The following is a 13,861-nucleotide window of genomic DNA, read 5'->3' on the forward strand; positions in this document are numbered from 1 at the left end:
CGGGAGGCAGGTACGTCAGGGGCCCCACGCCCAGGCCCCCGCTGCTGGCCGCCCACCTGTTCCCGAAGGCCCTGCTCGGGGGCAGCTCCAGCAAGCGCAGCAGCAGTGCGACTGTTTCCCACAGCCAACAAAGCAACGCAGCCATACACCTGTCACCTATAGGAAACCGGTGCTGTAAGTGTGCTGATTTCTGCTTGTGGTGACCACAGTGCATGTGATGAAGCTGCCAAGCCTGTACCTTACTTCAGTATCATATTACTTCATTGTATTTTATCTGACAAAAGAGGGCAAGAAATCAAAAAAATTATTTTAGTCTGGTGCAGAAGCTGAAGAAGCACTCTGTAAGTGGCAAGGTGAAGTGTGAGAAAGTGTATTTTTTTATTTTAACTGATGTTTAATTCTGCTGGCTCTGTTACCAATTTTTGTTTCTAGAACGTTACAAAAGGAATTAACGAGCAAAGACAGTTACCTGGTGCTAAGCTCAATTCTCCATTTCCCAATGCCTTTGTCATTCATGTCTCTGTATCTCCCCCAGCAGTTAATCCAGACTTGCACGTGTAAGAGTGAAAAGGAAACATCCATGTCAGGGGCGTGGTCCTAAAAAACCTACAGTAGGTACAAGACAAAACACATTCGAGAATAAGATGTACTTCAGTATAACATTATTATTACTCATACATTACAGATTTTGATTGCTGCAGTAATAAAAAGTCTATCCAAAATCAGAAAAGCAATGGCATTCATATTCTACGTAGACTGGATACGGAGACTATGAAAAAGTGCAAACCATGAGACTGGATGAAAACCCAAATGAATAGTTCATTTTCAGATGAATTAGGCTGTATCACAGATGCAACAGATGAGGAACACGACGACTTACCTTATGATGGAGATGTAGGAATAACCTGTAAACACAGTAAAAATTTCTACAATTTGAATGATTGTACTTGTACAAAAGATACATCTGTTATTTTAAATTTTGACTCTTCTGAAGGTAACAAAAACATAAAAGGAACAGCAAATTATGAAACTTGTCCACAGCCTGAAGAATTCTGCAGTTGCCACAGAGGTGCCACAGGAACAATGGGAATTTCAGTTGAAATGCCTGGAAGTGAAGCTTCCTTTAAGAAGGAATTACCTGTTTGTAGTTTTAGTAAACTAGATGGCAAAGAATATCTAACTCACTCAAAAATGTCCAATGTCCTTTTGCGTCATTTTTCTAAGGGTGAGTTAATGAGCACATGCCAGTTAATCGAACGTGAGACAATACCAGAGACATCCTTTACTGAAAGTATTGATGACACTGTGGGCAAACCTGAGCCTTCAGAACACGTCAAAGACCCTTCGGTGCAGGAACAATGGGGAACTAACTTTGAAGAGTATCACTTAGAAAAACACAAGGAAGTAAACACCCATAATAAAAATCAAAATTTTCTAAACAAAAAGATATGTGTTCCTAAGAAACCCATTTCTTACACTGTTATGTGTGGCTGCAGACAAGAAAATTCACAACTGATTGGCGAAAAAGAAGATACACACATCTTGCAAAACACGAAAGAAGAGAGCGCCCTGTTTAAGAAAACAGTCTCACCTTGCGAGCTCAAATATGGCCAAGGTCAAGGTCACTACTGCCTTCCTGATGTCTCCAAAGTTGCTTCAGAAGTTAAAGTACCAAAAAGAAGTGACAACATTAACTCAGTTCCTACCATTGAAAGAGCAAAATCCTTCCCTATTTTGCAAAGTAAATCAGTAATTGTGAAAAACGTTCTAGAAAATAAGAACCATTCTGTACAGAACAGAAAAGAAATAAGCATTCCAGAACTGCTGCAACAGCTAAAGGTAATTAAGATGCTTTAAGATAAATTCTTAATACTTGGTAGAGTGGCTTTACCAAAGAAGATACTCTGTGTCCAGTAAAATCTAAGATGGCTAGTTCATGTAGGCAGCCTATAGGCATCAGTGAGTTTATCACTTTAGTCAACAGCTGTTTTCACAAATAGAATTGTGGGACTGAATTTATATGGAACTTTCATTACCAAATATTTAATGATGCTCTGGCATATTATTTGCGATAAAGCATCCTATCAAATCATTAGGAAATTCACTATAAATTGTTATTTCTAGTATTATATGTAAATGTTGAAATTAATCAAGATTACTTTAACTTGCAAATTTTTCTTCATGTATTTTTATACTGGCATTTATTGACAGGTCAGTTCCTTTTTAAAGGATTTGTTTGACCACAGCATTTCTCTTATTGTAGTAAATTTCTTTTAAGGTTTGTTAGTAATTAGATAATCACTTCTCAATTTCATACCCTCCCATGGAGTTCACTTCCAGAGCTATACAGATGCTGAAGATCATTCCTAGATTTGTATCTTAGCAAATTGTTCAAGATGTAACAAGTTTTAATAGTTTTCCCTACTATTTCCTGGCTGCAAACAAGATGCTGACACAGCATGCTGACACCCAGAATCACACTGACCACCTGAGATTGAATCCCAAGGTAAATCTCTCAAAATAGACACATTTTTTTAAAACTCATTCTCCTTTATCTCTAGGACCATGATTATTCCCAAAACCTGTTTTGTCACCTTTATATTGTACTTACCATTTATATAAAATCTTTAGATTTTCAGACAGAGTTGAAGTATTTCAGTATTTATGCAATAAGACGCTATACATATATCGAACTATAACACAGAAAATTATATGGGATTGTTATATATATATAATAAACATTTCATTAATAACTTATACTATGTATTTTGAGTTATTTCTGATTTTGTGTCCAGAATTTTTCTGTAACCAAAGTTCTCATTTTAACAGATACTTCCTCAGTCAGATTTTCCAAATGCCAGCACTGCCATTTACTCAAAAGACGCTGGGACATCCTCTGAAGTCTTTACGTTACATGCTCCTATACAATCTACACATGGTTTGTCTAAAGCAAGAAAATAAAATTACAGCAACTATGCAAATTACTTTTACACAATTTGATAGAACTTTTGAGTAGACTTTTTGGACAGAAATTCCAGTTGATTGATCTTATCTTGTATTATGTAGGATCAGAGTCTGGAACAGCAGCATTGGCATTACCAGCAGCTGGTACAATAGAAGCAGGCTGTCGAAATCCTCCTTATTTACTGCCAGAACTAACACTAGGAGAAAAGATGTCTCAAGTACTAAAGGATCAGACAGATCAACTGCTAAAAAAAGTAAAGAGCTCTGTTTCTATACTTTGCACTGATGCTCCAATTCTATATTCATTTGGCATATTTGTTTTTAAAATTCCAAATAAAAGTAGTATTTTTGTCTTGAAGGTGGAAGACTTTTCTAACCATATGACCCAAGAGACATTCCTTTTACAAGACCACTATCTGGTAAATTAATTTATGTATTTTCAGCTATCTGAAACGTACTTTAAATGGCTGTAGACTCGCAATTTGCTGGCAAGGTACTCCATGTTTTCCTCCAACAGACATTTAAAAATGCTCTTTTTCTCAGTTTTTTTTCCACAGTTTAAGAGGCAAAAATGAAGGTGGTCAGTAGATGGCTGGATTCTTAAATCTGTTTTAAGGATTAAAATTAAAAACTATTAGTGAAAAGCCTAAAGTTGCCATATAAGTTATGAATTTTGACATGTAGGCTATCAGTTTGGAAGTCATGGTTTAGTATTTCACTTGTACATAGCAGAGCAGCACAGAGCACTGGGTGGTTATATAAGATGCAATCCTGTCCCAATGCAGAGCAGTACCAAAATTGTTACCACCATCACTGCAAACGGCATCTCGCTTACACAGCATAAGTAGCTATCACTGTGGCTTGCCAAATCATAATGACATTTGCTATTGAATTATTTCTTATTGGTGAAGGAATTAAATCAATTGAAAAAATACCTTGATGCCTTGGAAAGGAATTACTTAACAGCTAGAGAAGAGCATCGTAACTTACAGCTGCAGAACTACAAGGACAAGTCTGTCAACATTGGAGAGTTTGATCCTGAAAGGTTAGAAGATAAGTGCTTAGTAGTACATGAGTGTATTTTTCATATTTTAAGTGTTTGAAAAACACTTTTAAAAAACCACATTATTTTACTTATCCATTAGAATTCTTCTGAAGTGAACACAGTATCTTCATGTTATATGTGGTAAATTAGAAGTGGTTTGGCCAAAATTCATCTTGGGCATTATATGTCTTAGCTGAATTAATCAATTGGGTATCTCAATTGTAAGTACTTAAAAGAATCTCAGTGAACTCCATTAATTCATTTTTTTTCCTATGGAAGTGTACTGCAATGCCCAATATTGTTATCGAAGAAAGAAATAAAGCATCGGTTCATACAGGTTTCACTAACTGTGTATTGCAATTTGGTTTAGAGAAGTGGAAGGGGAAATATTCAGACTTGGCATGGTGCTCGAAGACATCCAGGAACAAAGTGATGACAGCCAATTCAACTTGTCATCTTTGCTTACTTCCTGCAAATCTGCCAATTCATCGTACTCTCCTTGTGAGGTAACTCAGTGAGTTTTATTATTTAAAGACTACAGTTACTCTGTTTTACTGATGCAAATCCGAAGAACCTCAGTGTGGTTGAACTGTTGTATGTTCTCTAATAAGAGCATGATGCTTTTAGATAGCGTGTTACTCCAAAGAAAATATTTTTTCATTAAATATGCACTTCATAATATTTCATTAATTGTAATAGAAACCTAAGTATAAAAACACAGGTACACTGAATATTCTTAATCCCAGCTTCGAAAGCATTTCGTTCAGAGTAAGAAAATACAAGCAGCTACCTGAATTTTTGGCATTAATCACTATCATTTAGTTGGAAGTAGTACTATCTTGTTTGTCCAAGATTCTTGAACTGCAGAGTTACTGTATGACCAAATGTTACTGTGCTATAGAAAACAGTTTACTGCTAAGTATGGTAATATTTTGTTCTGGATCATAAACACACACAAATAATCTCATGGCCTTCTACAAACCTACAGGTAAGTATCACCAAATGCTTTTACAGTCAATGTTTTAGAAGATTTTTTTTTTTTTTCTGTATCCTAAGTTAGAGACACTCAAAGGTACTTCCAATGCAGTGACCACATGTATCTATGCTATGGTTACTTTGTACAGAGCTCGGTAGTTTCAAGCATTGCTGACCCTCCAGGAAGAAGAGGTACTGAAACTGCATTTCTTCACAAGAACAAGGAGGGAGGAGAAAGTCAGACAACTGATGTAATCCCAGAGACAAATCAATTTTCTTTAGAAGGCAACAAGTGCAATCTTTGTCTTCGCATGTAAGTAAAAACCTTGGAACAGTTGAAGTTTTTATAAAAATCTTGCCTAAAATCTGCTGAATATAAGAAATTGGGATGTCTGAAAGCAACAGGAATATTTCCCGAGTAAGGCTTTTACAGAATTCTGTAACTACATACCCCAGAATTCCTTCCAGTCTTGCATTCCTGCCTTTCTGGGTCATATGGACCTTCAATTTCCCGAAGCAAAACACTATCATCACTTTCACTAGACGTTAAATCATACCTCTGAATAAAATTCATTGCAACTAGACAAATTCAGGATTTGAATGACTAATCAAAGTACAGTGCCAATAAGACATTATTTACCAATATTTGAGTGGCATTTTTAATTTTAAAAGGGAGGTATGCAGATACTTACACAATTAACCACCAAAACTTTATGAAGCAATTCTAGATACTCCCCAGGAGGGCGGAGATGGTATTTCATAGATGTTAATCATCTTAATGAGATTAGAAAAATAAACCAAATTGTTTCCCCTTAAATTCAGGTTACAAAAGAGAGCTGAATCAACCTCCACAAGAGAAACAGAGCCTCTGAGAAAAGGAGGTCTGCTAGCAAACAAGCATTCTTCCAACATAATGGTATGAGATCTGTTTCCATAGTCACTTTTTTTTTTAAACTTAAGATTATCTTATTCACCTTTGAGATCATACAGCATTTTTCTCTTAAGTTTTTGCACAGCTTAATGGCTTAGCTTTTGAGCTACTACAGCATGTCATAGCATTGCTGAATTTGTTTCCAAAGGAGAAGTTTAAGGACTATCAAACATTTTTGAAATCTGTGATAAAGCTTACTTATTCTGCAAAGACTTAACTGTGTTTACTAACCTGCCTTTATTATTTGCTCAGAGAACAAAACCCAGAATTGCATGCCTACAAAGATACTTAATTATAAGGCACTGAGAGGAATCAAGTCAGCATATGCTAATCCTCCCCAAAGCAACATGAAAACATGCCTTAAATTCCAACTTCACACAAAAAGGTGCTCATATTTTGTCCACTCCGCTCTACAGGTAGAATTGGGAAAAAATAAATCAAGTTGTAGCATTGATGGCAACTAAAAGCAGTGTAGAAGTGATATGCAAATGATGCCACTGTTTACACTATCCTGTTTGATATCTAATACAGTTAGAAATACACAGTAATATAAACAATTGTAAATTTGTTTTGCCTTCTGGGTGCAACAGAGATTCCTTTCACCTGAGGAAAAACACGCTGCTGAAGGTCTTGCATCCCATAGTTGGGGTACATCAACTCAAAAATTTAATGCTGATGAAGAAAGTATGAAAAGGTAAGTGTATTACATATTTTGACTAGTTATAGACATGGTTTTCTACAGTTAAGTGAACAGCTACATGCATGTACACTGATGCGTGGCTATACTGGACTCTGCACGAAACGCCGAATATTGTCTTAATATATATGAGAGGATGACATTTTCAAGTTTATCACCAGTTAATCACATAAGGTATGTGATCTACCAGATGACAAATAGAAAAACTCCCATCAATTTTATTTGTAATACGAATATAATCCTTTTTTAAAGTAGCCCATCTTAGTGGACCAGTGTAAGGTTTACAGTGCTTAAATGGCGGAGATATTTCAAAAGTGTATTAAGAAAAGAAGCTTTGTCTTTGTTCTCTATTCAGCAATGCATGTCAGCATCCCAAATTGGGATGACTGCAAACTGTTCAGCAATGAACAACATTTATCATTGTCATGAACTACTCTGGTAGGCCTGGAAGCCCACCATATCGATACATCTGCTTATATTTCAAGTGTAAGGATCACTCTGTAAATTTTCATTTCCAGAAATGTCAGTGTGATATAATAATTCTGCATGGGATATTTTGGAGTCTGAAATTTTGGCAAATTAAATCTCCAACCAACCAAAGCTAGATCTCATAATACATGTGGTGTAGAACACAATAATAGTCATTTAAATATGCCCTGAAATTATTTTACAGAGTAGAAGTTAACGTTTGTCTCACCTAGCTTCCTTTTTTTTTTTTCTGTCATACAAAAAGTTAGCTTAAGCTTCTAATCATTATTTTCATGAATGGGTGGAAAATTCTCCAAATAAATTTGATGATACTGTATACTCTTAAGTTGAAAATAATGTCAAATAACACAAACAATGAATTTTGTTCTTGTTCTCTCAGAAGGTACATCTCAAGTATTCCTTTAATTATCCAAAGGCAGTAAAATTAAAGCCTTAATAGCTCTAAGTTACTAAGAAATCATTGATAATTGATTGCTATTGATAATATTTTGATGCAACAAGCGAACACATATATAAATACATAGGAATTCATACTACTTTGCTACTGAGATGTCTATACAAAGACCTCTACTTTTAAAGATTTTTAAAAGCTCTGGTAAGTCAGGGTCCTTCTGTCAGAATGTGTCCTTTAACTAAACGGGTCTTTATTTTGCAAGTAGTTAGTTTTTAATTTAAGCTTGTACTTACCACCTTTTCAGGTATTTGATACAGGTAGAAGTCTTTCTATGAGTAAGCCTTCTCCTTAACTAGGAAGTGGTCAAGCATTACTATAATATGCTCGTAAGGCTTGTCATAAAGGTTCTAAGATAGAATTAAAGTATCATTCTGTTTTCATTTTCAAAGAAATACAAACATCCAGGAAAGCAAAACTGGAACATGTTCACTCCTCATTCAGAGAAAACCAACTGATTTATCAGATACCAACCTGAGTAAGTAGTGGCATACAAAGGTCTTAACTGTACTCATACCTACTATGGAATCCTGTCAAGTAGTACATTTCTGTCACTTAGCAACATGAAAATTGTTTTTTAGTTTTAACAGACGTTACTGCTTAGCACAGCACACAGAATAAAAAGGAGACTGAAGAGGACACCAAGTCAAATTCACCATGGAAGTCTCAGTGACAGACCAAGAGGCAACAGACAAGCTGCAATAGAATTTCCAGTTAGATATGAACAAAAGTTTTAACTCAAGGTCTAGTCAAACATTGAGACTGTTTGCTCTACAGAGGCTGTGGCATCCCTGTCCTCAGAGATACTCAAAATTCAGCTGGACAAGGTCTTCAGCAACTTCATCCAAGTCGGTCCTGCTTTGAGAGGGGATTGGGCCAGACAATCTCCAAAAGTCCTATCATACCTGAATTACTCTTCTAATTCTAATTCACCTTTTTAGTTAAGTTTCCAAAAACTAACATTTTCAGCAACATAATATCGGTGTGTACACAGTGCTTTGATTTTGCTTTTTCTCCTTATCATGTGCATATATTTCATGTCCTAGCAGGATATTCCAAACTTGGCGACTGCAACGTTTCATACCAGTACTTCCACTTTAGATTTTGGATTGAACTTTCTTATTTTGCATGAAAACAAAGGAAAAAAAGTTTTCCTAAATCTTTGATCCATTCAGGGTTAACACAGACTGGAAATATTCTCCTTTCTCAGTCCAGCTCCTAATATAATTTCACCAAATCCAAACTAGAGCCCATACAGGCTACTGTGAGCTAGTTAAGTCAGCTGTCAAGTCATCCAAGACTCCAGCTCTTGGAGGTTCACTAAGAATCCGTCAGCATTTGTTTCTCTTGGGGCATCCCCCTTTTACCTTTCCACTGCAGAATACTCTGAAGCTGTTAGTACCCCACAACTGAAGAGGAACAGCACGAGCTATCCTAGATTCAGTTTTATGTCTGAGTATCTAGGTTATTCTTACCTTTGGTCCACCTGCTGTCCTTCACTTCTCTGTGATATCCTTTCATTTTAATATAATACACAGGGGCCATTATTGTTAATACCGGTTTGTGCAATAGCCAACAGTGCCATACTAGATCCTCCCCAATTCTCTCGTTGCATTCCTCTTAGGCTGCATTGTTTTCACAACACTAAGGACAGGGAGATTGAAAGTTTAAGAACAGTTCTGGGACTGGAAACAACCACCATCAAAAAATACCAACCAAACTACACTTGAGGCTTACAGTCAGGGCTGAAAGCCAGTCTCTAAAGTTCAATCCCCACCTGTAAAGCAGACAAAAAAGTACTTCAAACTACAGTACTGTTACTGGCAGCAAAGGGCTCAGAAACTATGATGCTAAAACCCAAATAATTACCTAGGTACACCGGCCAAAATTTGTAATATGACAGACCTTTTTAATGTATCTTTGGTATTTTAGGCAGCGATTCAGAAGACACCTCAGCCTACGATTCTTATAACTATTCACAGAGCAAGGAACTTGTGAACTGCGAGACTAAAAGTTACAAAACATTCAATACAAGACTACATGGAGACAGAAGAGGTATAATAATTGCAAAAACGTTAAAATCTACAGAAAAATATTACTTACAGTGTTTGTTTTTCTAAACAACATGTCTTTGTTTTCAGGACTTAGGTGCAGATGCCATAGAGGAAGCAGAGATCAATTTAAACTCAGGAATTACGAAGAGGCTGTTCAGTCTTGTGCCTTATGCAGAAATAAAAGGTTTGGTTCATCCTGTAAGTATGACAATCACAGGCTAGATTTTGAGGGGCAGAAAGCCACACTGCACGTAAGAGGCCAAATTTAATTCAGTATAAGCAACCAGTAGCACTGTAGCTAAACAGTGGAAGTATATAGATCTTGTAGACCAAAATCAGCAAATCCAACTTTTACATACCTGGCCAAGTTTAATCCCTATGCCAGACAGCTTTAGACTTCTCTGGTTCCTTATAAGAAAAGTCCCTTCCATATTTTGTTTATGAGAGTAGTATCTCATTTTGCAGTACCACATGGAAGAATATTAAAATTGGGCGTTGCTGTGCCAACTTTTTCAGTGCTAGCTGTTACTTAATGTAGTATAAACAAGTACTAAAGAAAATTTCAGCTCTACACTCAAATCGTGTGACATGCAGGGAGTCAAGGAAAACCTAATGTTTTCTGGTTGGTTGGGGTTTTTTTTGGGTTTTGGTTGGGTTTTTTTTTCTTTTTAAATGCTTAACATCAACTTTGGAAGTCACTTATCTCAGACTCCTCTCTATATACTGTTGGAAGAAATCGCATGCAGAAAATAGAAGTTTTCAACAGTGGGAAGAAAAAGTATAAATTAGCTACTTCTGTATATGAATATTATAACACTATAAATCAAAGTAGCATTCAATTTTATTCAGCAGTGATAGATACTTGGGTTTTTATTTATGCTAAATAGAGAAAAAATGTTAAATACACAGAAATTTTTTTTTTTTGGCTTTTGTTTTACACATGGCCTTAACAACTCCAGCTTATTCACAAAAAAGAATCTCCACTCAAAAAGCTCAGAAAAATAAGCAGCCATGCGAACCTGTAAACAGACCTTCTGAAAGGTAAGCTGTAGCAATAACTGAATGTAGTACAATAGAAAATGCCACTGTTGAAGATTCAGCATGGAAAAAAACTCACAAGTATCATAAGCAGGAGGAATGTTTTCTTTTGCAGTGCATGCTGTACATTAAAATTTTTCTCATTAGTAAAATTAAAATATTTACCCTAAGAGCAAGCGTGAGTAATTCTTAGAGTAGCTCTTCCATCTTTCTAATTTCATGAAGAGTAACTATCTGACTTCTTTAGCCAACACATTTAGTAGTAAAAAATAAAAAACCTCACTTTATTAGGGGCTGTTCCCATTCACAGATTTGAAAGCAGGTCTGTATTATTTAAGATGCAATTCTGTTTGCTACCAACCATTTCTTCATAAATAACAGTCCTACTTTTAACGGTTAACATTAATTTACACTGGAAGTCTAGAAAGTAAAATGGATTCTGAACCGTAGCACAGACTAGACAAACTCAGACAAGTTTTGTTACCATGTTTTTTGGACGGCATTACTCAATAGCACTATTGCCTGGAAGTACAGCAGCTTCACTTGAGAATCAATAGCCTAGGCCACTCTGTGAGAGAAAGCTACAGCACCAAGAACGTGATGCTATTATGAGAGCTCCTGACTGCATCCTGGAACGTCATCTTACTACAACACAGATGTAACACTGATTATGATGGACTGTGTTTTACAATTAAATTAAAAATTCTACTCACTGTAAAACTAACTTGCCACTGAGTATGCTATCAAAGTGTATATAATTTATAGTTTAGAAATTATTTTGCTTACTAAAATTGTATTTTATTGTATATATTTTATCTTTAGGCAAAACTTTGAAGCTGTCAAAACCTACTATTCAAGCACATACGATAAAGTTACCCTTTCACACCAATACTTACCCAGCAAGAAGTCTGCCCAAAGGAAACCCGCAGTCAACATCAGAAACGCCAGTGACTCCAATACAAATGTAAGACTTCCGAGTGAAAATTAAACCCCACACAATTTATCCGGGAAAAGTACATCCCTATGTCACAGTATTGTTGAACATGGGACTAAGAATGGGACATTCTTAGCAAGTCGATTATTATAATCTAAGCATGTCTAACCCATCTGAGGATAAGAGAGAAGGAAGTTAGAAACACAAGTATATGAGTTTATATTTTAGTATATTGCTTCATGCGAGTATGTCAGAGACTTTTTATACAGCTTAGTCCCTCTATAAAAGCTGAATGGGACAGAAAAGGACCGGATCTTAATTATGTTTCATATACTGAAATGAAAAATGTCACCCTAGCAACACAAACCACTATCAAATCCATAAGAAAACCTTCTCAGTACTACAAACATAACCGCACTGGGGCTGCTACTTTAGAAAGGTGTTAAATAACTCTTATTTTTCTCTTTGATTGTGCAATCCTTTGAACCGAGAGGTATTTCCAACATGAATCCTGGAGTGGTTTATCATGACTCAGATTTTTTATTTCTCAACATTTACTCAGAGTGAAAATGCTGCATAGTACCTTAATTAAAACATCACTTTCTATTCTACGTAAAGATTTGTCTTCAGTGTTAGCAAGACTAAACTTTATTATTCCCAACAGATTTTAACTTCTACTCTGGATCATGCCATACAGACAGCAAACAGTTTGAAGAAAGCTACAGAACGAATGGTACGAGTAGTTTCAGAAGATCTAGCTAAAGTTAAAAGAAAACAGCTTTAATTACTCAGTTTCCAATGTTATCATTTTGCTGGTTGATACTGAAGTGTCAGTATATCTGCAGATACAAGATGATAAATACAAAGATCAGAAAGTCAGCTAGCTGACTTTGTCAGCTGTTCCCTAACTATCAGTACTAAACCAAACCAAAGCATATTAGTATTCCACATGTTTATATTCATTTTCAAAACTAGGAACAAATTACTAATTCCACTGAAAGTCTTCAGTACGTTAGCTAGCCCTGCTACTGTGTACGGCTATTCTCTAAGCATTCACTTAAGACTTAATAAAAGTTAGCTTAAACAAGCGAAGTTAACTTTGACTTTTGATTTTCTCCCACCCCCAAACAGGGGATCTGAGTCATTGCTACATATATTTTTTTCCCCTGCAGTAAGCACACGAAAGGGAAACAGCCACTGCACCCGAGACATCTATAAGCATCATGCTAGCATGCCAAGTCATAATTAACATTCATTATTGTAGAGTGCCCTACACTGACAGTTGTTTGTTCTTAAAATATTTCCTCGCACATCCCAGTAACTGAGTCATACCATTTGTTGCCTATGTATTCCTTACAAATTATCCATTTCTTCAATGAGGTGTCCTTACCTTGTACGATACCTGGCTTTGAGATTGTAACTGATGGTAAGTAGGCTGGAAAAGTTTAAAATACTGTAAAAATACAGCAGGCCAAGAAAAGTCATCTATTGTTTTCCTTTTGAAATCCATTTAACTGCAGTGATTAAAAGCAAGCAGTTAACAGCCTTGTATTATCAAGGATGATACTTGCCAAAGAAATTCCACAGTACACAGTGCCTAATAGAAATCAAGTTAAAAGTGACAGTGCATTGCTTAAAAAGGACACTCATTTTCAGGGAAACCTGAATGGTTTTATCAGCTGATGGACACAGAGATAATTTGGACTCTGCTCACACAAGCAGTGACAGCTAAACTTGCTGCTGTGTACCACTGATTTACTAGCCTGAGTCAATGGCTTTTTTTCACGGCCTCTTCCATGCTCCACAGCCAACACCACTATTAAACCTTCTTTTCTCCCCCTTAGGCTCTTACTGTATATCCTTATATATCAGTTTGCCTCTGCTTATTATCCATGTTTTAGCTTTATTTAGCATAAGACAACAGCACAGATCGTAAAAGGCTCGTTCCCCTGTGCTAGATTAATGTTTTGAATGTCCCTGTTACTACTTTGCAAACGAACTTAATAGTTGAAGTAATTGCTGAAGGCTTCCTAGTTTCAATTAAAAAAAAAAAATTCAATCTTTTTCATAGAAATCTTTCCACACCACAAGAACAGCTAGACCTTTGGTTTATCCTGAGTCACTGTCTGAACCTGCAGCCCTGGGCCTGAGAGCAAATACCTAAGAAAGAACATATTTATCAACACAAGCACACAGTGACGTTTCCTCAGAACATTCTCCGACAAACCGAAAGCTCAGAGTCCTTCCCTACCAGCAGCACTATGTTTGTATTTATTAGCTCTA

General features: G+C 36.2%; 1 protein-coding gene across 1 annotated transcript; it reads left to right on the forward strand.

Annotated features, from left to right (window-relative positions):
- Window positions 1–289: 289 nt before the first annotated feature.
- AKNAD1 (AKNA domain containing 1) lies at window positions 290–12,670 on the forward strand. Its single transcript, XM_027786508.2, has 16 exons — window positions 290–1,839; window positions 2,384–2,506; window positions 2,830–2,938; window positions 3,067–3,218; window positions 3,324–3,383; window positions 3,876–4,009; window positions 4,380–4,515; window positions 5,134–5,297; window positions 5,807–5,900; window positions 6,506–6,609; window positions 7,945–8,030; window positions 9,485–9,607; window positions 9,694–9,804; window positions 10,566–10,647; window positions 11,467–11,608; window positions 12,243–12,670. The coding sequence occupies exons 1-16, from the start codon at window positions 799–801 to the stop codon at window positions 12,360–12,362; spliced, it is 2,781 nt and encodes a 926-aa protein (XP_027642309.2). The 5' UTR covers window positions 290–798; the 3' UTR covers window positions 12,363–12,670.
- Window positions 12,671–13,861: the final 1,191 nt, after the last annotated feature.

The sequence above is a fragment of the Falco peregrinus genome, chromosome 10, assembly GCF_023634155.1.
Source record: "Falco peregrinus isolate bFalPer1 chromosome 10, bFalPer1.pri, whole genome shotgun sequence".
Lineage (NCBI taxonomy): Eukaryota > Metazoa > Chordata > Aves > Falconiformes > Falconidae > Falco > Falco peregrinus.